The sequence below is a fragment of the Conger conger genome, chromosome 7, assembly GCF_963514075.1.
Source record: "Conger conger chromosome 7, fConCon1.1, whole genome shotgun sequence".
Taxonomy (NCBI): domain Eukaryota; kingdom Metazoa; phylum Chordata; class Actinopteri; order Anguilliformes; family Congridae; genus Conger; species Conger conger.
This window is the reverse complement of record NC_083766.1, coordinates 7770767-7794327: the sequence shown is the minus strand read 5'-3', so window position 1 is coordinate 7794327 and position 23561 is coordinate 7770767. Positions and strand designations below refer to the sequence as shown.

The 23561-nt window shown below is 47.4% G+C and overlaps 1 protein-coding gene across 2 annotated transcripts in view; it reads right to left on the bottom strand.

The window, feature by feature from the left end:
• Window positions 1-22271, bottom strand: part of mcama (melanoma cell adhesion molecule a) — a 51258-nt gene extending 28987 nt beyond the window's left edge. For both annotated transcript variants that reach the window (XM_061249934.1, XM_061249935.1), the window contains exon 1: window positions 22119-22271. In XM_061249934.1, the coding sequence (XP_061105918.1) occupies window positions 22119-22182 (64 nt within the window). In that variant the 5' untranslated portion in view covers window positions 22183-22271. The remainder of the gene's footprint in view (window positions 1-22118) is intronic.
• Between the last annotated feature and the right edge of the window lie 1290 nt (window positions 22272-23561).

Here is a 23561-nt window from a genome sequence, read left to right as displayed (position 1 = left end):
AGCTAGATGGGAGGTGATCAACCGCGGATGCGATCAGACCGAACCAGACACGACCAGCCCGGTCCGGATCGGGAATTATTTTCTGTAGCAGTTGGCCTCCTGGCTCACCACAGGAGTGAAATGCGCTCCAAATATTGTACGAATAAACATTCTACACAGACACAGTTTGGATAAAATCTGCAACGATCTGAATAACTCTCTAATTAGAAAACACAAGCCTTGAGAGCGAGTACATTGGGCTGGTTCATTCACAGGTGCTACTGTAGATCAATGACTCTCGGTAAGGTCAGCCTGGGCCTGTGTGCCTGTGTGGGCCCCCGCTGTGTTCAGCAGATGGCAATGTTCCTGGCACAAAACGAAAAAAAAACATGTGAAAAACAGACCTCGCTGATAATGAAGGACGTTGAGAAACATGCGTCCAGCAATCAAATAAACCGATCACACGAAATACAGCGCAGTCCATACGTATTTCTGTTCTTTTCATTAAATTAAACAATGAATACGAGGTTAAAGTGCAGACTTTTAACTTTCATTTGAGGGTGTTTACATCCATAGTGGGTGACCTGTGTAGGCATTGCATCCATTTTTATACATAGTCCCCCGCATTTTAGAGGACTGAAAAGTAATTGCTTCCTTCGTGCAGGTAAAAGACAACTTTCAGATTTCATATAGGCGCCTGCAGCACAGGAGGCTCAAATGCCATTTTGGATATAAGCCAGAGAAGCGAAAGATTCTGAAACGTTCCAGAAAGATATTATATCAATAATTGACTCCTTAAAGGAAGAAATTCAACAAAGACGAAAAAAAGGAACAAAAACAAAATTGGTAACAGTTTACAATAAGGTTCCATTAATTGGCAAGAACTAATGCAGTTGTTAACTATCTACAACTGGGAGGTTAGCCTGCACAGCTCTGTCAATGCATTTGTATCATTAATTCAGCTACAGTTATCGCCAATTCATACTAGAATGAAAAAGTTAGCTATGGTTTTCTCATTTATAAATATCATGTAACAAATGCGTTTGTTATTTTTTTACAAATGCATGAACTAATGAAAAGTTAATTTCATCTTTAATCAGTTAATAACAATTCATGAACCCCATTGTAAAGTGTGACCACAAAATTGAACTCAACCAAATATAAAACATGCTATGAGTCTACGCGTAGTATGATAATTCAGAATACTATTCTTAGTGGGCTGCTTCCCTGGTGTTTTGCACCGCACTCCGGTTCACAAGAACGAACCAGCAGGGGCCACCGTCTCCAGAATCTCTGGGGCTGGAGGGCTGTAATCGCTCCCCAAATAAGAGACCGTTTGTGGGAGCCTAACAGGCAACGAACTGCCTTCAGCAGGAAAAAGATCTGAAGCCAGGTAATTACCTTTCACAGAGAGAGAGAGAGAGAGAGAGAGAGAGAGAGAGAGAGAGAGAGAGAGAGAGAGAGAGAGAGAGAGAGAGAGAGAGAGCGAGAGGGAGAGAGAGAGGGAGAGGGAGAGAGAGGGAGAGGGAGAGATAGAGTATGTAAAAGAGAGAGACAGAGAGAGTATGTGTGTGAGAGAGTATGTCAAAGAGACAGTATATGAGAGAGTATGTAAGAGAGAGAAAAAGAGAGAGTATGTGAGAGAGGGAGAGAGAGAGAGAAGGAGAGAGTGAGTATGTAAGAGAGAAAGAGAGAAAGAGTGTATGTAAGAGAGAAAGAGAGAGAGAGTATGTGAGAGGCAGAGAGAGAGTATGTGAGAGAGACAGAGAGAGAGTATGTGAGAGAGAGAGAGACAGAGAGAGAGAGTATGTGTGTATGTGAGAGAGAGGGGGAGAGAGAGAAAATGAGGGACAGAGAGAAAAAAAGAAAGACAGAAAGAAAGAAGTAGAGGGAGAGCACGTGTTGTTCATTCTGGATAAAATCGCTTGCACGCAAGAGGCGGGTGAGTTCCCTCCACACAGAAGCGCTGCAATCCGACAGCACTTCACCGCACAAAGGACACTCTCCGGAAAGAATGGGAAACCGGAGCCCGCAGCCCTGAAGGGTGCCTGACAGACAGGGACGTCTGATGTGCATTTAAGAGTTACTGAGAGCCCAACATCTAACGCTTTTCAAGTCAGCCCTAAACTTTTAAAATCCGTGACACGAGGGGATTTAAAGATAACTCCATCCCCGTCTTCATCGTCGACATCATCATCATTAGCATCACAATCTTAATCGCAACAAATATGGCATCATGCCGCCTGTGAAAACACAGCACTGAGCGCAGTGTAAAGTGTGTGTGCCTGAGCCGGTGGAGTGTGGCTGAGGGGGAGTTACTGTGGGGTTTAATCAGCCAGGGGAAGAGGGTGTGTGCCTCGCCCCGTGGGTGAGTGCAGGTCGACGCTCGCTGTTCGGAGAGGGACTCTGCGGGGTTTACACACGCATTCTGCGTCCGGCCTGCGTCTCTGGCGGGAGTCCAGGACCCGGCCACGGAGGCCCATTACAGCGGGACCCACACAGGAACCGGAGACGCAGGAAGACAAGGAGAGAGAACGAGAGAGAGAGAGAGAGAGAGAGAGAGAGAGAGACAGAGAGAGAGAGAGAGAGAGAGAGAGAGAGAGAGAGAGAGAGAGAGAAACCTGTGAGGAATGCCTGGCATCCCTGTCTAACATGGCAGCCACTGTAGCACTTTCATTACAGGGGCCCTCCGTTCCAACCTCAGTGTGGGGCCCCGGGGTTCAGCAGGGGTGTCCGCGTGTGGGACCGCACCGTGATACACCAGGGGCCCGGCCCATAGGGACGAGCAGGGCTGAGTACAACAGCACATGTTGTCACAGTGGCTGTGCCTCTTCTGACCGTGATCAGCGTCAGCCTGTGGTGATTAGTCCTTGCCACGGTGAGGGAGAGAGTGCGTCTGTGTGTGTGTGTGTGCGTGTGTGTGCGTGTGTGTGCGTCTGCGCGCTGTGTGTGACTGAACTGGGAGCAGAAAGCCGAGGGGGTCACGGGACCATAAATCAGGGGAATATATAATAACCGTTGCCTGAGCTATGTGAGCAGGTGTACCAGTTCTGTGCGTGATATATTACTGGCGAATTCCTGAAGATTGAAGGTATAAATTATTCCACTAAAATATAAACAGGACTTACCTACTTTCCTTTTTTTCAGCAAGCTGCTTACTTAAAAAGAAAAAAACAGAAAGTGACGGCATGAATGACCGTCGACTGAATTGCTATTATGAAGCGTATGTCATCTGCTTTCATGATTACTGAAGGAGTGCCGGGTAACGCGGCTAAGTGCGTAGCCGCGTGAGCAACCATTTGCCAACAGCCAAATATCCCTTGTGCAGGTTTCACAATAAACTACTTTAGCTGACACAGTGTGAAATATGGAATACAAAGACCATCTAGAGACAAAACAGCTTACTGAACGCAGCCTCGTTTTCTGCATCAAGACAGGAGAGGAGCTTGTTTGCATGTGCATATGAGGGACAAGCAGCCGGCCACTGAAACCGGCCATTTATGGGGAAGGTCCCTTAGCTCTATCCTGGCTCCATTTACGTAGATGATCCCTCAGCCTCCCCGCCACCCACCCCCAAATAAAAAATAAAGGAAACTACTACCAAGTTTCAACCAATGAGCTTGAATTATTGCACAGCACGATGTTTTGGCCAGTTTTCGTCAACTACATATTTTGAAACCCAAACTTAAGGACTATAAACACAGGCAGAGGGTGAGTCAACATGTCAGTGAGCCTTTTTCAATGATAGGAAGGGATTTACAATGGTCTTGTAATAATGTTTTAACACAAAAATCTTACCTATTGTAACTCTAAGTTCCTGTAGCAGCTACGGGATTTGTTGATGTAATTTTGGATGTCCCGGATCTGTCACAGATCAGTGTTCTCTTTCAAGCCTCATAAACTAAACAGGGTCAAGCCCCTTCTGACCTTGTAAAGGTTCCAGACTGGTACATCCTGTCAATTTGGTACCGCATTACGATGAAGTGGGTGGCACGGATGGTGCAGTGGGTAGCACTGCCGCCTCACAGCAAGGAGGTCCTGGGTTCGAATCCCTGTCGGCCGGGGCCTCTCTGTGCGGAGTTTGCATGTTCTCCCCGTGTCTGCGTGGGTTTCCTCCGGGTACTCCGGTTTCCTCCCACAGTCCAAAGACATGCACGTTAGGCTGATTGGAGAGTCTAAATTGCCCATAGGTATGAGTGTGTGAGTGAATGGTGTGTGTGCCCTGCGATAGACTGGTGACCTGTCCAGGGTGTATTCCTGCCTTTCGCCCAATGTATGCTGGGATAGGCTCCAGCCCCCCTGCGACCCTGATCAGGATAAGTGGGTTCAGATAATGGATGGATGGATGGATTACAATGAAGTGGCCAGACTAGATTCAAAACTCTAGCTGTCGGAATGGGAGACAAATTCAGCCTTTTGCAATGATACGCTACTTGAATGATCCTGGACGTTTCAGATGAATAGAAGGACGATTTTATCAAGGGGTTGAATTCTCCCTTCTTCTGCCCAATCTTCTTTAGTCAATCTAATCGTCTCCCAGTTACTACCTCTAATACCAGGCTGACTCATCTGCGCTGCTGTTGACTGAGGAGCACTTGACGTTGGCGTGTCATTGGTTGACTAAATCCAGGGGGCAGTGTTGCATTGCACCACAGTTATTTACATACCATGAATTTAATCTCTCTATGTAAGCATCTGCATCAGACACGACCAGTAACCAGGCCAGCTGTGTGTGTGTGCATGTGTGAGAGCATGTGTGTGTGTAGGCGTGTCTGTGTATATGTCTGTGTCTTTGAGTGATTGTGAGTTTCTTCGCATGAGTATGTGTCTGTGTCTTTGACTGTTTGTTTGCATGTGTATACAGGCGTCCAGCTCTTCCTGTTTGGCAGAAAGGCCAAACTCTTACAGAGGGAGTTTTCTCCAACAGAAAAATCTGAACGACTTCAGTCCACAGAACGATTATTGGTGCGATCTCACCAGAATCAAGAGAAGTCAAGATCAAGGGATACTCACAAATTCGGTATGGACAAAGACTACATTTCCCCAGAATGCACAGAAGCAACCTCATTGGCCTTTTAACCCTAATGCTCAGTGCCATTCTCACACGTCTGCCTCTTCCCAAGCCCGCTCAAGCTGAGTTGAGCTAACAGGTGTTGGGTGATTTTTGGGGGTCTCGCGGTCACAGGTGGGGCTCCGAGCTCGCAGCTGCCGATTGGCTTACCGCGCCAGCGTGACCGGCGGTCAGACTCAAACGGCCCCGAGAACAAAGAGACAGCAGACTCTCAGGCACAGCCAGCGCCGTCTGCTGCGGCCTAGCAAGCCCTCCAGCGCGACCGCAGCCTCTGAACTGCAGCCGTGCCGATCCCACCTTTCATTCGCCTGCAAGCGCGCGGGCAGAGCGCGAGTGTGCTTTGGCACGTCCTGCGCGGCTGTGCTTCAGCATATCCTCCGCGAACGTAATGTGGGCGCATAACTGTGGCGGTGGGGCGTCCGCTTTTTCGCGGGTTCTCGATTTCGTCCGGGCCACAAAATGGCCGGGGGAACGTCTGCGAGGAGCCCCCCGTGCTCCAAAAAACGCGAGCGTGCAACAGCTGACGTCCTGCCCCCCCCCCCCCCTGGCCCCCCTTCCCCCGGGAAACATTTTAGCTGGCTGCCGTCCGCTCGAACTGTTTACACGTCCAGGCTCTCGGTTTATTATTTCTGATTCCGGGATACCTCATCTGAGAGCTGGAAATGGAAAGCGTCTGAGCGAGACAAGTAATTGGGTCAGACAACGCAGCGCTTTTCAGAGAGCTGCCTCCTGTTGAGCGGGTTTGAATGTGTCCAAGATGGGAGCCGTGTTCACCCGCACTCCTGGCTAAACGCAGGCATAGCCTTCGCCGCGCCCCTGCACTAATAGCCGACGCACAAAGGAAACACGCGGCAGCTCCTATGTAGCTCTAAATATGGCAATAAACTCTTTTGAGTATCTCCGCTTGGCGCACTGTAGGTGCTGGGGAGTCCGGCCAGCTATTGGGGCTATCAGCGACGAGCTGGCAGAGAGGCACCGGAACAAATGGCCGACTTGAAAAAAAAAAAAAAAAGGGACAAAATGTTTTTTCCACTTCTGCTATCTCTCCACTCCGCTCCCTGCTTTAGTGTGCTGTCGCTGCGGTCACCGCCTCATCCCACGCTGAGTGGGCTCACGGAGACGCCCTCTGAGCTGTGGTGCGAACGCGGGGGGCTTAAAGCAGGCGGTGCACCGTTGTACTGCTCCCCTTAAACCACGCATGCAGAGGATTATTATTATTATTATTACTACCTTATTATTACTACTACTATTACTAGCCTCTATTGCATCTCAGACGATCCCAGTTTCACTATTAAAAGCCTGTATGACACCCGATGCTGGAGATGTCCAGGATAATCCAAATAACAAATTTGACTGTCTCCCTCTCTGGCCTCTGGGTTAGCCAGAACAGACCCACCAAAAATGAGTTGCCTAGCACCTCTGTTTTGATATTAACCGCTGGCTACATGTGAGGGTAAACACAGGTCTCGAAGGGCATTTCCCTACAAAGGTTTGCTTACAGAAAGCGTTCTATCCCTTCCTTGTATGGACAGAGTAACGTATTGCCAACATCCCAGTGACTCCAGCCTTAAGTTGTGTTTTTTACACAAGTCCTCTGTGTTTACTGCTCTTCCATGATTGCTGGTAGCTACATCTCAAAGCTTGTTTGCAAGACATTAACAGTAAGAGCAACAATCATATTTTAAAATGGAGAAATAATCTCACCTGTGGAAAAAAATATTCTTCTTTCTTGCTTTCATTGTCTGAATAGTGATGTTGGAAAAAAACAAAAAAACATTAAGAACAGGCCCAACTAGATACACATTTTGACAACAAAAGAGTTCCTGCTGGAGCCTTTGGGGGTGGTTGCCATGTCGACCACTGTTTGCACATGTCTCATTAGCTGCTGCAGTGGCTGAAATCGGGGATTTGAAGAGCTAAACTCGGACAAGATGGACAGCTCCACAGACAGGAGGTTTCTGGGCAAATATCCCATGCATTGTTACAGAATTACAAACTCTCCCCTGATAAGCTGCATCAGCTGCTCAGAGTCCTGCCAAATCTACACACTTTCATAAGAATTCTGCACCGCAGACTCATTCATAATACATATGGGAGCAATCTGCTGGTTTGATAGCATCTCATACCTTTGTCTTTGGTAATAAACAGCCATTGAAGCATACACATGGACCAGCACTGCAATACCACAATGTTCCCTGACTGGTATTATCACAATCACATGCTTACTGGCCAGGAATAAAATATAAATAAATATTAAATAAATATTAAATATTACACTTAACCCAGGCATAAAAGAACACAGTGCCAGGCCATGCAGAGACCAGTTTATAGTCCTGAAATCGCAGATCATTCATGTACTGTATGTTCTGTTCTCATCGAACGTAGACAGTGGTCGTTGTCCTTAACAAAATATATAAACTCACTCCAGTTGTCCAGAGCAGAAACCAAACGTCCCTGTGACCAGGGACATCCATTGCAGCAACGCTCAGTCACTGGACTAGACATTGACCTTAAATATTAAAATATAAAATAATAAGTGGATAAAATTCAGTCATGTTAAGGCAATGATGAGGACAAACCACCTAGTATTCAGTCTTGGCCCAGAACAAAGGTATTCATCAAAACAATGAAATATAAAATATGCTGAAGCTGACTGGTGAATTCAGCGATTTCCTGAGGCCTTCTGAGGGACTCCAAGGAAACGTAACAATTTTGCTCACATCGAGTTCCAGACATCAGACCACACCCTATGTTCCCTGCCCGTTGTCCGGCTAGCGGGGGTACAGTAATCCGATTTTGAGCCCGTATCGGCCACGTGTGAATGGGTCGGTGGGATCTGATAGCTGCCTGACCCTGGGCATAGAGCCAAGGGGCCGGGGGCCACTTCCTCCGGGGCGTGGAGTGGGGCCCGTTCACCTCAAGGCTGTCCCAAACAAGCCCACCATTCAGGCTCAGACTCCCTGCTCCCAGGGAGTCTCAGTCATTGGTTTTTTGGGAAGCAGGGCCCCATTCTCGCCGACACTCAGAGCCCCTCAGACCCAGAGTTCTGGCCTCCGGAAGCCCCCCCCCCCCCCCCCACTTCCCCCCCAAACTCAATCAAACACCCTAAAGTAACGCCTGTGTGAAAATCCATACGTGGCAAAGTGTTCAAATGAAAGCCTGGATTTTTCAGTGTTTGCCCTTAACCTTTACTCACATTTAAGTGCTAGTGTTTATCTTCAGGTTTTTCTTCAGCAAGAAAAAATCTTTTCATGGGGCCAAATCTGGAAAGAAATGTAATATTTTGAAGACAAATTTTTATTTAATCTAGTTGTACTGCCACTTGTCACAGCACTGTTAATGCACATATGACATATATTGCTAAATACAAATTTGCAAGTACATTCTCATCAGTGATATATTCTGAAATATATCGTACATAAACTAACTAATTCTAAAAAAGAAATGGAATGGAATCAAATATCTAATGGTAAGTAAATTCATAAACATTGGGTGTGCATTAAAGAGATCCTACGGCAAGGAGGGTCGCCAAAAAGCTGTTCTCTACTGAGGGTGCGCTAAACTTCTACTTATATTAATGTCCTCATTTCCATGGCTTGATATCCGGATATACTGACACATATTCCCTGACTGGCAGGGTCAGAGTGCATTACTGGGTAAGGTTTGAGCAGCTAGGCCGCCCTGTCCATCCCCACAAACTCCACGGGGTCTGTTTGCATAGCTGCTTCACAGGGGGAACACAAACGCCGGCTACCGAGGGGCTAAAGGGGAGCTCGGGCGCCCGCATGTCAATATTCCTCCGTCCTGCTGACGCTCAGCACAGAGCTGCTCTCTCCGCCCCTTTACGACTTCATCAAATTAGCACTATACTCAGAGCAACTTAGCAATAAACATAGCTGGCTTATATCTTTATACTTCCAGCGCAGGTTATGTGTTGTGCGCCGATGGATCCGTCTGATGGAGCAGCGCCCGGTTAAGGGCTCCACTCCAGGGTGCTCTGCGGCCTGCATGGGAGAGGAGCCTGAAAGCCTCCCACTCCTGCGCCGCACAGAGACCCCACGCCGGGCGTTTAATATCACACACTGCGTAAACAGTCGGGTATTCAAACGGTGCAACTCAGGTGAAGTAGAGACCGGGGGCGAGTGCTCAAAGAAGCGTCGGCAATGTGTAAAAGGGGCCTCATGTTATTATATAATCATTATATAATATTACATAATAATATTACATCTGTTCATCTGGGTCCAGAGCAACTGGGCCGACTGCAACTTCCAGTGCCCCCATGAGCCCTCAGCCATCGCATTAGCAGACATCCCATCAATCAACGTTTGTGCTGAGGCGCGGAACTGAAAATCAAGAAAATCAAGTTTTCCCTTGAAGAATCACCTGCAGTTGGTATGACAGTCACCTCAGAGGACAGAGTAATTTAGGGGTCTGCTCCCTCAGGTGACTCCAGAGAACAAAAAAAAAGGTCAGAATATTGCTGCATATTTCCAGACAATGGCAGGCCGTGGAGGGAGGGGCACGGCCGGGGCACGGTTTCGGGCGGGGGACACCGGAGTAGACAATCCTGAGAGACCGGGCCGGGGGCCGTTGGAGCAGACGCTTTGTTCTCCGATGACACGCTTTCATATCTCGGCCGGCGGGCGTGAAAACGGACGCCCGGCGCCTGACGTGTTCCGCTCCTCGGGTTTCACGCGTGGCCGCCGCCCGGAGGCACGCAGTCAGGAACAACAACACCTCCGCCGTTCATTCACGTTTCAGACGGCGTTCCACATCCACAGTCACATCGACGACATTCAGCAAACATCGCTGCCGACTTCTGGTGCCCCAGCACCAGCCTGCCCCCGTGAAACAGCCCTGCCACACATTTGCCACTCAAGAGCAGATGCTCCGTACGGACGTCTGGCCTCCATCGACATCACGGCTAAGCGCTGAATGTTGTTGTTTTTCCCAACAGGCAAACTGATTATGGTGCTATCCGAGCTCGGCAAATAGCGTTTGTGAGGGAAAAGAGCTGACGCTCACATTAGACCGTGAGTCAAACTTAAGGCCACGCATTGACAGAATCCAGTCCAGAATCTAATAAAAAGGGTTCACAGACACCATCCGCAGTGTGAACGGCAGGGCTGCCGTTCTTGGCAGTTGAAATATCGCACACATGTTGCATCTCTTAAATAAATAACTTCAGTGAAATAACTTGAATAAAATGACCCCCCTCTCGTGTCGGGGCTGCTGCCTGCGGGGGCGAGAGGAATCTGGTAGCGAGCCCCCGTGAGGTTCCGGGCAAACGCTGGTCCGCTCTTTACGCCAAGGAGCAGCCGCGCCCCAGGCGAGGGCTTCCTCCGGTCAGCACAGCAGCGTGGGACCCGCTGAAGGTCTCATCAAAAATACATGAGGAGAAATGATTTCCTCATGCAGAGGGCAGAGGGCAGAGGAGACCACTGTCGCCACTTAAAAGGCACTCGGGTCTGGTCAGAAGAAGTAAACATTAGGGACAGTTGTTGTGCTGGATAGCCGGTACATCTGTTGTTTTTGAAAGGGCCATTGGCTTTGTGGTGTGCGGTGCTGAACTTGTCTCCTGGGGTTCATTCCCACATACTTACTGGAGTTTCCCGACACAGCACCAGGAAATCAACTAAGAAACTTAGACCTCATTTTGAGGTCCTGTCAGATGTGAAGCTGTTAGGTAAGGATGTTGTCCTATAGCGTTTGCTCGAGGACACTTACACTCACAACCCCCCCCCCCTTTAATCTTTTTTGTCGTTTCTCTCTTACCAGGGTCAGTTTCACAGACCCTCCCACAGACCCAGCAAAAAAATCACAGGAATACGAGATTCTGGCATGGAGACGGAAACGCAATCATTGCACCAATACTACCTGTCACTGCGCCTTTCTGGAAGTTTCAGTTTCCAGTTTACACCCCACGCTGCCAATACAAGCGGGTCTGGTAACTACAATAAGAGGAAACAGCACAGTCCAGTTGCATCCCACAAATACAAACAGCCCAGGCCTGTGAAACTATTTGCCATTCGCTATAACGACAGGACTGACTGTGCCAGCGTTAGCATCTTTTAGCATCAGTCACGGTAGATTAAGTCCGGGAAAAGAAAACTCATTACATTGAAATCTAAAAAGGCAGAGCAGCCAAGAAGGGAGAAAATGAATCTGTTACAGTGTGGAATGCGGAGAAGGTCTTCATGGGTAATCAGATCCTGGGGCTTACGACCCCCCACCTCCCTACCTCACCCACGAAGCCCCTCCACACTGCCCAAAACACACGCACGCGCACACACGCATACACGTGCACGCATTCAGGCATACGCACATGCATACACACACACATACACACGCACACACACACGTGCGCAGACACACACACACATGCACCACAAACACACACACACACATGCACACACACACACATACGCACCACAAACACACACACTCACACACACGTGCACAGACACACACATACCCACACACGTACGCACACACACATAAACACACGCACACACACACACACACACGCACGCACACGTGCATAGACACACACATACACACACGCACCGCAAACACACACATACATGCAAACAGCCTGTTTTGCTCAGGTGGCAATGCGGAGACGATCGATCTGTTGCCGTTGCAGGTGCTGGAATAATGTTTACTACAGTTCTCTAATGCGGATCGGGCCTGAGGCTCCCTCTGTCCAAACAAAGAGAAGTGAGACAGGAGCCAATGCAGAGCAGGAGAGGTGGGATGAAGGAGAGATGTGGGAGGTAGTTTGAGATTGATTTGGGGGGGGGGGGGTCAGAGCGAAAGGGGGGGTGTATTGAGGTATAAGATTTCTACAACTGTGTAACCTGAGACGTCCCTCTGCTTTCGGTGATAAGTCGGGTGCCAGGTGTGCGCAGCTGCTTTCTGTGGGGTGCAGGAGGAGGGGGAATTGGTTTAGGGCAAGGGGGGGGGGGGGCAGTAGGATTTGTGCAAAGGCAGAACCTGCTTTCTACCCTTCTCTTTTTCGCTGGGACTTTTGCCAGCCCCTGCCAGCTGGAGACTCCGCCCCGCTAAAGAAGTGCCATGTGTCCCACAGATGGGGCGGCTGAAATGCGATTGGACGGTGGAAAAGCCTGGCACCAGCAACGCGGCATTGCCCTGAAAATCTGCTACATGTTTGGTTTGGTTAGGGACAGGGGTGTTATAATCCAAAGGCAAGAGGAGCAATGCGCTGTGTCCCACAGACTAAAACAAGCTTTTGGATTTGGCATCTTCTTCAGTGGTGCCTTATGAAGTGAAAGCCAGTCTCATGAAAGCTTAAAGATTGTCATGCTATCTAATTGTCGAAAACACAAATATGTATTATGATTTTAGGAGACTGATTGTATGAGACTGTTAGTAATCTAAGTATTTCTACTGTCCTACTATTCTCCTCTCACCACTCTTTCACACCAAAGCAAACAGAGTCCATTATATGCTTTCCCAAACTTTGCTCTCTAAGATTTATAGCCCCATACAACTGTTTTTTTAATCTGCATTATAAAGAAATTGAAAAAGAAATACCACTCATAGTTGTTGTAATTATTTACCGTTACTGTTGATTTTACAGCACATGGAGGGCAAGTCACAAGTAATACTGAGAAATCAATTTAACAGTCACAACAGCCCTGTGTGTGTGTGTGTGTGTGCATGTGTGCATGTGTGTGTGTGTGTGTGTGTGTGTGTGTGTGTGTGTGTGCAGGGATGTGTGGGTGTGTGTGTGTGTATGTGTGTGTGTGTGTGCGGGGATGTGTGTGTGCATGTGTGCATGCATGTCTGCGTGCGTGTATGTGTGCAGGGGATGTGTGTGTGTGTGTGTGTGTATGGGGATGTGTGTGTGTGTGTATGTGTATGGGGATGTGTGTGTGTGTGTGTGCGTGTGTGTGTGCAGGGATGTGTGTGTGCATGTGTGCATGCATGTCTGCGTGCGTGTGTGTGTGCAGGGGATGTGTGTGTGTGTGTGTGTGTATGGGGATGTGTGTGTGTGTGTGTGTGTACAGGGATGTGTGTGTGCGGGGGATGTGTGTGTGCGTGTGTGTGTGCATGCTTGTGTACGCGTGTGTATTATGTTTGTAAGTCCTTGTAAGCACCACAACCAAGGGACCATGTTCCCTGAACATTCGTACACAAATACGCCCCCCTCCTGAACTCCCCCGAGTCAGTCCTGAGACAGAGGAAGTGAAAGTCACAGGGGTAGCTCCCACATGCTGTAGAGTATCGCACATCCAGCTCAGCGCAACTGCACCCAAGTACCCACTGGGACCTTTCCCGTTACGCACACGGATCCAATCTCCTCCTCTGCGCTTCAGCGACTCTCGTCTGCTCTCTCACACACGATTGCCCCTCCTTCGACGGCGATGAACTCTCGAACCCATCCGTGACGCCTCAAAGCCGAACCGTTCCACGGCTTCACCTGCGAGAGCGACCGCGGAGGACAGCCGTATCGACGGCACGGAAGATTGAGTTTACAGACCCCAGATGAAAGAACAAGCAGAGGGCGGGGGGGGAGAGGGGGGTCCCATTCCTCAGGGAAGAGAGCAGTCACGTCTTTTAACGGAAACTAACTCAGATCCACACCGTGGGATTTTTAAATCCCCGGCTCTTCGGCCACCTGCCACACAGCCGTCGGTCACACCCTCTCCCTGGCTCTGGGAGTTTATCAAACACGGATCCTCGAGAGCGGGGAACTCTCACCGATCACAGCGATAGCTCTGCATTCCACTCCGCAAACATGAAGCTGAACATGGCGCGATTCATTTACAAGATGTGCCAAATAATAGTTTCTTTTCCTTTTTAAAAAAAATCTCATTAATCTACCATCGCAAGAGAGAGAGAGAGGTAGTGTGAGAGAGAGAGAGAGAGAGAGAGAGAGAGAGAGAGACAGAGAGAGACAGAGAGAGAGAGAAAGAGATATAAATAACCTAACTGGACTGGAGTATAGCCAGACGAGGTATTCTGCTCTATCTCGACAGCGCTCTAAGATGGCCGGGGAGGGTGGCAGACATTCCTGAGAGCGCCGTGCTCTAATCAGGCCGGCTGACGCTGAGCCCTTATCGCCTATCGGACCTGCCGATAGGCGACCTGCCCGTCGTGTTGGGTCAGGCGGAACCAGGGCCCCCGCGTTCCCCGTCCCCGCTCAGTGTCTCCGGCCCGATCAGCGCTCAGAGGCCGGAGCACAGCGAGGTCCGAGCCCAGAGCGCCCAGCGCAGACAGCATCAGCCGGGCTCCGAACAACACGCGTCAGCTTCCATTCAGATCCACTGCACTGCTCTGCTGCAGGGAAGCGGACCGGTGACGGTAGATTGAGCAAAGTCAATGGCGCCGCCATTTTAATCACCACCAGTCAAATCTGGACTAGAAGTCACTTCCCCCTGTGCTGTTTTTTTTTTTCTTCTGTTTGCTATGGGGATGGCTAAGCCTGGACTACAGCTTTAGCTGACAGGTGAGTACGTCAATCAGCCGTACTACTAAAAAAGTGCTGCGTTTTCACAAAAGTTGCACTACGCAATTATGCGAGTCGAAGTTCAGAACAGTTGTTGAAAGGACTCGGTATATAAGACACCAATATACATGTAATATCATGATTTAGGAAGAAAGAAAAAAAATACTAGTAAAACAGCAAAGCTCTCCCTATCGTGCCTCTGTACCCAGCCTCCGGAACTGCGCGCCACACTGTCGGTTAAAACATCAAACTCTCCACTCCTCCGCAGTTAAAGCCCAGCTTCTCTCTTTAAGCCCAGCGTGGCTGCGTGCCGCTGGAGAGGAGGACGGTACTGAGAGCAGGACTCACGCCAGCCATAAGCCCCTGCTATTCCCTAACAGCCTAACTGCTCATTAACTTGTGCCCGGCATGCTGGAAGTCTTTGATCAGGCACGCGGGCGTGGCAGAGAGGAGAGGAGAGAGAGGGGGAACGAGGGAGAGGAGAGGAGAGAGAGCGAGAGAGAGAGTGTGAGAGAGAGAGAGGGAAAATAAGGGAGAGGAGAGAAGAGAGAGGGAGAATGAGGGAGGAGAGGAGAGAGAGAGGAGAGAGAGAGGGAAAGTAAGGGAGAGGAGAGGAGAGAGAGGGAGAATGCGGGAGAGGAGAGGGGAGAGGTGGAATGAGGGAGAGGAGAGGAGAAAGAGAGAGAGGGAAAATAAGGGAGAGGAGAGAAGAGAGAGGGAGAATGAGGGAGAAGAGAGGAGAGAGAGGTGGAATGAGGGAGAGGAGAGGAGAGAGAGAGAAAGCGAGAGGGAAAATAAGGGAGAGGAGAAGAGAGGGAGAATGAGGGAGAGGAGAGAAGAGAGGGAGAATGAGGGAGAGGAGAGAAGAGAGAGGGAGAATGAGGGAGAGGAGAGGTGGAATGAGGGTGATGTTAGAAAGCAAGGCTTTAAACGCCTGAAACTCCTGAGACTCCCTGAGGCAAACTGGATTTAAGGATTTAAACAAAATTTTAACTCATCTTAAGGAAAAACTGAACTGATATCACGACCTGTACTCAATAAATTACTTTCCTTGATTACTCATAAAATAATTCAATGTATTAGTTTTTCTTCGAAAATACAGATTGGCACATGTTGTTGATCCCTGAACTCCCCTAATTTTCTAAAGCTTCCTAGTCAAAATAATTGATATTACAATACAAACTTTTTTAGTTGAATCATGGGGTCAGTGCACCCTCAGAATTTCTCTGTCAGCAGCCAGCAGGTCCAGCTGTGCAGGTTCGCTGATGCACAAAATTACGTGGACCAGTAAATCCACACTATTTTTATCTAATGACCAATTAGATCTTCATAAATCTCACAGATAAGACACAAATTATGGCATTGCATATATTATCGCGTGAACTGACAGCATGACTAATGTTCGCTTCATTTGAGACATGTAGTACGTCCTAATGAAGTGCTATCATACAAAATCATTTTCCCCTGGGTGGGAGGAGAAACCCCCACAAACCCCCTGACAGCAAGTGCTTGTGGGAGCAAAAAGGTAGACAACAGCTTCCTCGATTCCCCCATGGCAACCAAGAGCATTTGAAAATATTCAGACTATTTTTATGCCCCTGAGAAGAGCCTGATCACATTCATAAGATCTGTAGCTGTCTGCACTAATAGGTAAGGAACAGCACCATCACTTTCAAACTGTGGCTGAAGCTTCACGATATGCTCAGTTACATTTACAGGTTCATGAGCCGTTGTGTATTAAGTGCCTGACTGCCTACACAGTACTCTATCGCTCAGTAAAATCATTAAAACCCGAATCTGTTTCAAATTAAGAGATTTAAAATCACACATTCGTGTAGAACTGTAAATGTAATTAGCAGGCTAATCAGTTTGATTTATCTGTTTATTTGCTTATTTTCAGCTAAGCGCAAACTTCCCAGGCAGGAACTCTTAATGGCGGCTATGTCTGCGTCCGTCAGTGACATTTCTCGGTCCGTAATGCCCTAATGCAGCGTGGCCCAGACGAGCAGCTGAAGCACCAACAGCTGCCCTGGCCGGACTGCAGCGAGGGAAATCCCCTCCATTTCCACAGCTGCCTACGTCAACGCCATCTTGAGACATCCAGCACAGAAGGTTTCAAAAAATGTCTGCCCGAGAAGGGAAAGAATTGCCCAAGACTTGAAGGAGTATGAAATTACCGGCAGAACCTATGAGCAATGTTCCCGTTGATTCTGTTGAGTAAAATACCAATTCCATGACGATGATGTGGTCAGACAGCCTTGCCGTGGTGATTACAGTTGACTTTCTTGGACAGATTTTTTAACACAAAGGCAGGCTTGTTCCTTATCACCTCTCATTCTGTAAATGTGCTGATGACGACCAGAGAAGGGTCGATAAGGATCTCTGTGTTTTTTCCTCTGCTTGGTCAGACCATGACAGAGCTTAAGATTTAACTGGAGATGTAAATCCGCGACTTGTAAATTTATTTAAAATGCATTTACTTCACCCTGAACTAAGACCACAACAAAAAATAATAATAATAATAATAAATAAAATAAAATAAATAAAAAAGAATAATAATATATATACAGCCCTATTGCTTCCCCCTGTTGGGAGCCTGTGATATTGCACGAAGTAGTATGTCAGAAGATGATTAATGTCTCCATACATTACCGCAAAATAAATTGTTCCTGACCCCCATCAGCAATTGACTGTGCCGTACTGTAACCGGGGGCTACAGCAGATAAGGTTTCTTTCCACTGACGGCATGGGCCCTGTCTGCTGAACACTAACGGCGCTGATTGATGGCGTATGCAAGGTTCTGATTCAGCGGAAGGCTGGGGACGGCCTCCGTCTTTGTCCGGTAATGAGGGCTGTGTTCGGGGCCCCCTGTACGGCAGCGTGCCGCAGAGGGGCTCGACGGGTCACTGGAGCGGGCCGGGGAGGGGGGGGCTGGAGGTAGGGCGGTCGGGGTGGAGGTCAGGCCCTGAAGACTGGAGATAAGGGGATCCCACGGTCGGAGTCCCGTACTGAGTTGGTAAGATGAAAAAGGAGAAAATCCCTGTTAAATGACTAGGCGGAGCAGAGATGTTAACGCTCATGATGTTCTCTGACCGCACCTCACCCCCCACTCCAGCCAGGCCTGGACCCCCCCTCACCCCCACCCTGCTAACAACCAGGAAAGGCCTGGAAAAAAAAACTTCAAACTTCAAGAAAATTTGAGGATGATATTACTTTTACATGACCCACCTGCCCATATGTAAAATGGCATTCCTTTTGGATACCCTGAGGATATTTCCCCCAAAAAATTGCTTTGAAGTTTGAAATCTGTATGCAGATGATCCTCTCATTCAAATTATTCTCAGTTAAAGTGCCTTAGAAATGTAGATCACTGACACATCATGTATTCCTCCCTCGCTCTGCGTGCTTGGCTTCTTTTATGAAACATTTATAATTTTAGGATGCCTGGGGATAGAGATAACTGTAATTTTATGAGGATAGAGTATGGAACATTTTCACAGGGATGGAGAAAGTGCATCATGTCATATCAAGCGTCTTCCAGTGGCCATGCTGCCTTTCGTCCTCTGGCAGAAAGGGGTTTTTATGTTGGCCTTCGTCTACAGCCAGGCTGTGGTCACTGACCCCGCAATAATTTGTAATAATTAATCATAATTTGAAGAAAACCGAATTTCGCGTTTTTGAAAAAAAATCGGATTTCATTCTCACTTCGTGGTAGGCTTTTTTAGCTGAGTCTGCTGTAATATATGTCATTGGATTGGTACACTTTTAGACTGGTTGACTCAGGGGACTGTTCTCAGGACTAAGCTCTCAAGTTCACAAACCTTTAAAAATGAGTCATGCATTGGGGAGTTCATTTTAGGGGAATTTAGCAACATTTGCTAAATTCGGATACGACATTGGATACGCATTTAGTAATAGGAATTTGCCAAAATTGCCCTCCGCTGGTTCTCAGCTGAAATAATCATGGGGCACGGACCGTGACGGACAATGAGCTGTGCTCTGCAGAGGCAGAGAGCAAGAGAGACACTGGCAACTTGAATGACCACAGGTCAGGTGTCACATAAACACTCAGACCTCATGTACAACCACAAGAAACATGCAAAGCACTGGCATCAGCTGTTACTAATGTGGCGCTTATGATAGAGTGGTTAGACAGCTGCTCTTTGAAACCAACTGAGCTTGCACTTTCAATGCCCAGGTGTGGCACTGCCTAACGCGCCTAACCTCAAGAGTTTCACCCAACATGTCCGACCGGACAAGTTGAACACTCCCTCCTCCCTTCTCTGAGTCCGACCGTATCCGACTCCTTTCCCCAGCCACGGTAGAAAGTTTGGCGGAAGCTGGGAGCCGTAGTGTCCCTTTCTTCCCAGCACATAAATCTTCTGGCCCTTCAATTTTATTACCGTCCCGGACGCTCAGATTATTGTTCCGCAGTGGTGAGTTTGGGCAGCCTCGGCCCCTCAGTCGCCGCGGAGCGTCACTCACGCGGCCGCCCGTCCTCACTGGAAACAGCGCCTCATTATGCGCCGACTGTCCAGGGGTCAAAGGTCGCTCTCCAAGGCAGGAAGCATAGAGCAAGGGGCCTTTGTCAGCCAGAGTGCGCGTCTAAGCCCGGCTTGAACTTTAAAGGACAGGGAAAGGATGTGTCTGCGCTCCGGCCGTGGCGCTGACAGGGAAAGCCCGTTTCTCTGGACCTCTGTGACTGGCTTATTATCAGAAACTATAACTCCCGGAACTGTGTATGTTCAGCGCTGCGAGGGAGGGGGGGTCAGGGATGGGGAGGAAATCATAGACAGTCACAGTGTGTCCGCTGTTGAACTCTTAAGTCGCCGATGAAGGGAACCCTGTTTTTTGACAGCGTCATTCCCCTGGCCACGCTGTACGTGCAGTGACCTGCTCATCCCCGACTGTAAGCCGTAAGTCTGGAGACGGAGACGGCAGGGATCAGCGACGACGCGTCCTTTGTGCTGCGGATCACGCACGTGTGGGGGTCAGCCCTCAGGTTTGGACTCTCTAAGCTGCGGAGTGATCTGCTGTGTTGACAGAGGATGGGGTGGCTGGTGTCGTGTTGTGGCTCGGTGGCTATGGTAATGCTGTCTTGCTATTGTTGCAGACAGACAGTCATCCCAGAGTCTCCTGATAAGAACTCCTGGGGTTTTATTTTGTTTTAGTTTCGGTAAACACAGAGCTTTGAATCGTGATACCGCGATAGATTTGTGTGGGTAAGCACGCACACACGCAAACGCACGGAAGCCCACATTGAACTCATGCACACGCACATACACACACATACACACACAGCCAATTAGATGTTCTGGCAAGAGTAATTTTGTAGGTGATTGTGCAGGATGTTTTTGAACTTTAGTGCTAGCTAAGTAGCATCCAGCAGCAGGAAAGCTGTGATAATCTCAGCTCTCGATGACCCTATTAAGGTTATCTTTTCTCATATTTTAATTAATATATATATATATTTTTTTTAAATCTGAAAACTAGACACCAGATTTTCTCTCTTAGTCTGTGCACAGGGGGAAATTGAATCTGGCAAACCTCACAGGCCTAAGATTTGGAGATTCAATGAGGCAAGAGGACATCTTACTGTATATGCATGATGTCTGCACCACATATTTCCTTGTCATTTGCCGAGGTCGGTTTATAGACAGAGCAGCCATAGGTGCAAACAGCTCTATGTTAACAGTTTTTCTGAAGAGCACGTGTGCTCCTAAATCTTTTAAACCCATTTAGTAGACGTGATCCCAAATTATTTTCCAGTTACCACACATCAATTTACAATTTACAATTTACAATTTATTCACCCCCACATTTTCACCAAGACAGTCCCTGCCCTTGTTCGTATATCAAAAATCTTTACTTTCCCAGTCAAGAGGAGGAGTGTGAGAATTAAAAGTTTGCAAAGACATGACCCCGTGAAGACAGGTTAAGGGGACAAGAGAGAACTGAGGGGGGAAAAAATGTTTCTTTAAGTTCAAGGGGCAGGTGCTGTTTGAAGGGGGGAGGAGAGAGAGAGAGAGAGAGAGAGAGAGAGAGAGAGAGAGAGAGAGAGAGAGAGAGAGAGAGAGAGAGAGAGAGAGAGATGGTGGAGGAGGTGATCTGAAAAATGATGCTGTTCAGAGCCAGTGCATGAGGGGAAAATAGCATAGGCACGCTCTATTGTAAAATGTCTGGCGGTTATTTCGGACACCCCCTCCCCTCCCCTCCCCTCCCCCATCGCCGCCTCCCGCCGAAGAAAGTCTCTACGTACACTGCTGGTTTGCATTCTCAGTTTCACGCTCCTTCAGGCGTTCGTGACAGCGTCTGCCACTGCCCATGTGTTTACTAAGTGAGGCTTAGTTTATTATTGCGTGTTATTGGTTCACTCATAAATATGATGGATTACGTGTGCCTCACATTCACGGGTTAATTCGCTAAGCCTGACATTTTCTTCTGTTCCGGACTTCTCCGGACCACAGTCACTGTAGAATTTTATCAAAGCACGCACATTACCCACAACACACAGTGTTCTCGTTTATCCACGGTCCCGTGTTCGACGTGATAAAAAAAATACAGATATGCTATTGAGCGCACATGGAAAACAGTTATGCGTAAATACGAAATCGAAGTCTCCCCACTGGAGGCAAGTCCTGACAACTTTTGTCACGGAGACCCTATAGGCTAGCTACCGTTTCTCCAAACAAAGCGACTATGGGTCTTTCCGTTGCAAAACGACAGGGCTGCAGTTATTTGAACAAAAGAAGTGGACTATTTTGAGTTTGAGAATTAGATAAGAATTTCGTTAAACCGTTTATTTAAATTGGCAATGAATATGTACGCACAAAAACATAAATAAGCCTTATTGTCGAAAGTTTGCTGAAATTATATCGATGGGCCATGCAAAGGTTTTTATTACCCATTCTCAGTAAGCAGTAAAAAGAAAAAAAATAGCCGCCTGTGTAACAAAGTTCCGAGTCAAAATTGGCCTGGTTTCTGTGTTTTAACTGGTCCCCCCTTTGTCAATATTTGCCTAACGGCACCTGGCGTCTTCGATTTAAATAAATGTAAACTTGCATGATATCTCAACCGTTCCCCGCGCACGCACCATCCTCACTTCTACAAATAGCCTACGAATCTATCACCACAAGGCTACCTGTAAGGTGCCACTGCTTTCTGTAGGAGACGCGCAAATCAGCTCGTCGCGAGTTGGGATGTAAGGTAGAAATTGGTCTATTCATCATTTTCAAATGCAATAGGTAAAAAATACACGGGAACTGCATGACAACAGACACACGTGTGACTGTTCCGCGCTGTAATAACTCGTTAAGTTCAACAATGCGCGTGTCGCGGTTAGTATACATCGTGGCAAAAGCAGCTCGAGCTGTCCAGGCCATTGAAAGTCTGATATTGTAATAATTAGATGGCTGACAAAGCATTGTCGACCAGTTACTACACCCTTTAAATTATAAGTCATGGTGTGAGCATCCAAATTGGCCGCACGCCTGGTTGAGTGCGCATCACTCATTCAAATAGGCAAACACCGTCGCATACAAAGTTTTCTAGGCGCATTGGACGAACAATACCGAGAAAACATCTTTCACTTACCTTGCAAAGTCTGGAGAAAAATAGCGACAGCAACGCAGAAGAAAATGCTGTGCAGGAAAGCCATGTCTCTCTCTTGCCTTATCCCGTCGTCAGAGTAAAACGAGGGCGATCCTCTTGCAGGGCAAACCAGATAAAGTCTGAGAGGGAGTGTAAAAGCGGCGAAGGAGAGGACGAGAAAGTGGAGTCAGTTTGCACAGCGACCCTGCATAGGCTCCTGTATTGTTTGTAGGAGGGGAAGAGGAGGAGGAGATTGCTTAATGTACAATTACGGTTCCATCCTCTTTCATTTGGTCGGTAAACGAAACACTAATTTAGGACAATATAGGGAGAACAGTAGCCTTGTTCGACTAAATTACCTCCTGACTCGAAATCATGGAGATGGATAATTTAATTAATTTCTTGGTGGATAGTTCGCTTTTTGTAAAGCTTTGTGTATTAAAAAACAATGCAATTCGACCTCCTGTTTTGGCTCATCCTATAACCCACGGCAACCCATTTTCTAACGCTATGATCTTCAACCAATATAAGGGAATTAATATGATTTATTTACCATGTCGTGAGTGTACATGCTTATTTTCGTTTGCTTGTATGTGTTTTTTACATGTACAATGGGCTGATTGATGAAAGGTACAATGTAATCATACTGTTCAATAAATTAAAGCAAATGACAAAAATCAAAAATCAGTATCTTCTCCCCACCCAAGTATGTGTGTATGTGTTTACTTATAATAATAATAATAATAATAATAATAATAATAATAATAATAATAATAATAATAATAATAATAATGTTGTTGTTGTTATTATTATTTAATTTATGCATTATTTTGTTATTTAATTATTTCTTCCATTTTGCTCTTTTAGTCATTAAGTGGAGTGATAGTTGCTGTGCATGTGGAAGCAGGCAGGTCATTAACAGCCTGCCTTGTTTTCAGCACTCAGCAGTCACCTTCACTAACAGCTGCAGGGGAGAGTGGGACTCTAATGCATGTCTGCCACTACAGCTGTCCCAGTAGGTCAACTGAAACTTGTCCCATGCCACCCCCCAAACCCCCCCACCCCCCAAACCCCACACAACCACACCCCACTCCAGAGTCCTGGCTGATCACTTTAATTAAGCAGGGGTATTAATGCATGAAGGGTAGAATTAATTGAGTTGTATTAACTGAGGGTATTTACCAGTTTAGTTATTCAGTTTTTTTTTTTATTGCGACTGATAACATAGCTGTTTTTCTCATTGAAAATAAGTGTAGTTTGGTAAAATAAAATCAGCCTATAAAATCACTATTCGATTCAAGTAAAAAAATAAAATAAAATAGCCAGTTCTGAAGCATAAAGAACAGTCCACACGGAAATGTCAGTGTGTGGTATTAATTAGTTCCTTCAGGGCATTCTATTAAATTCCCAATGTGATGTGGACGAGTGGAAACGAGCCATACTTCC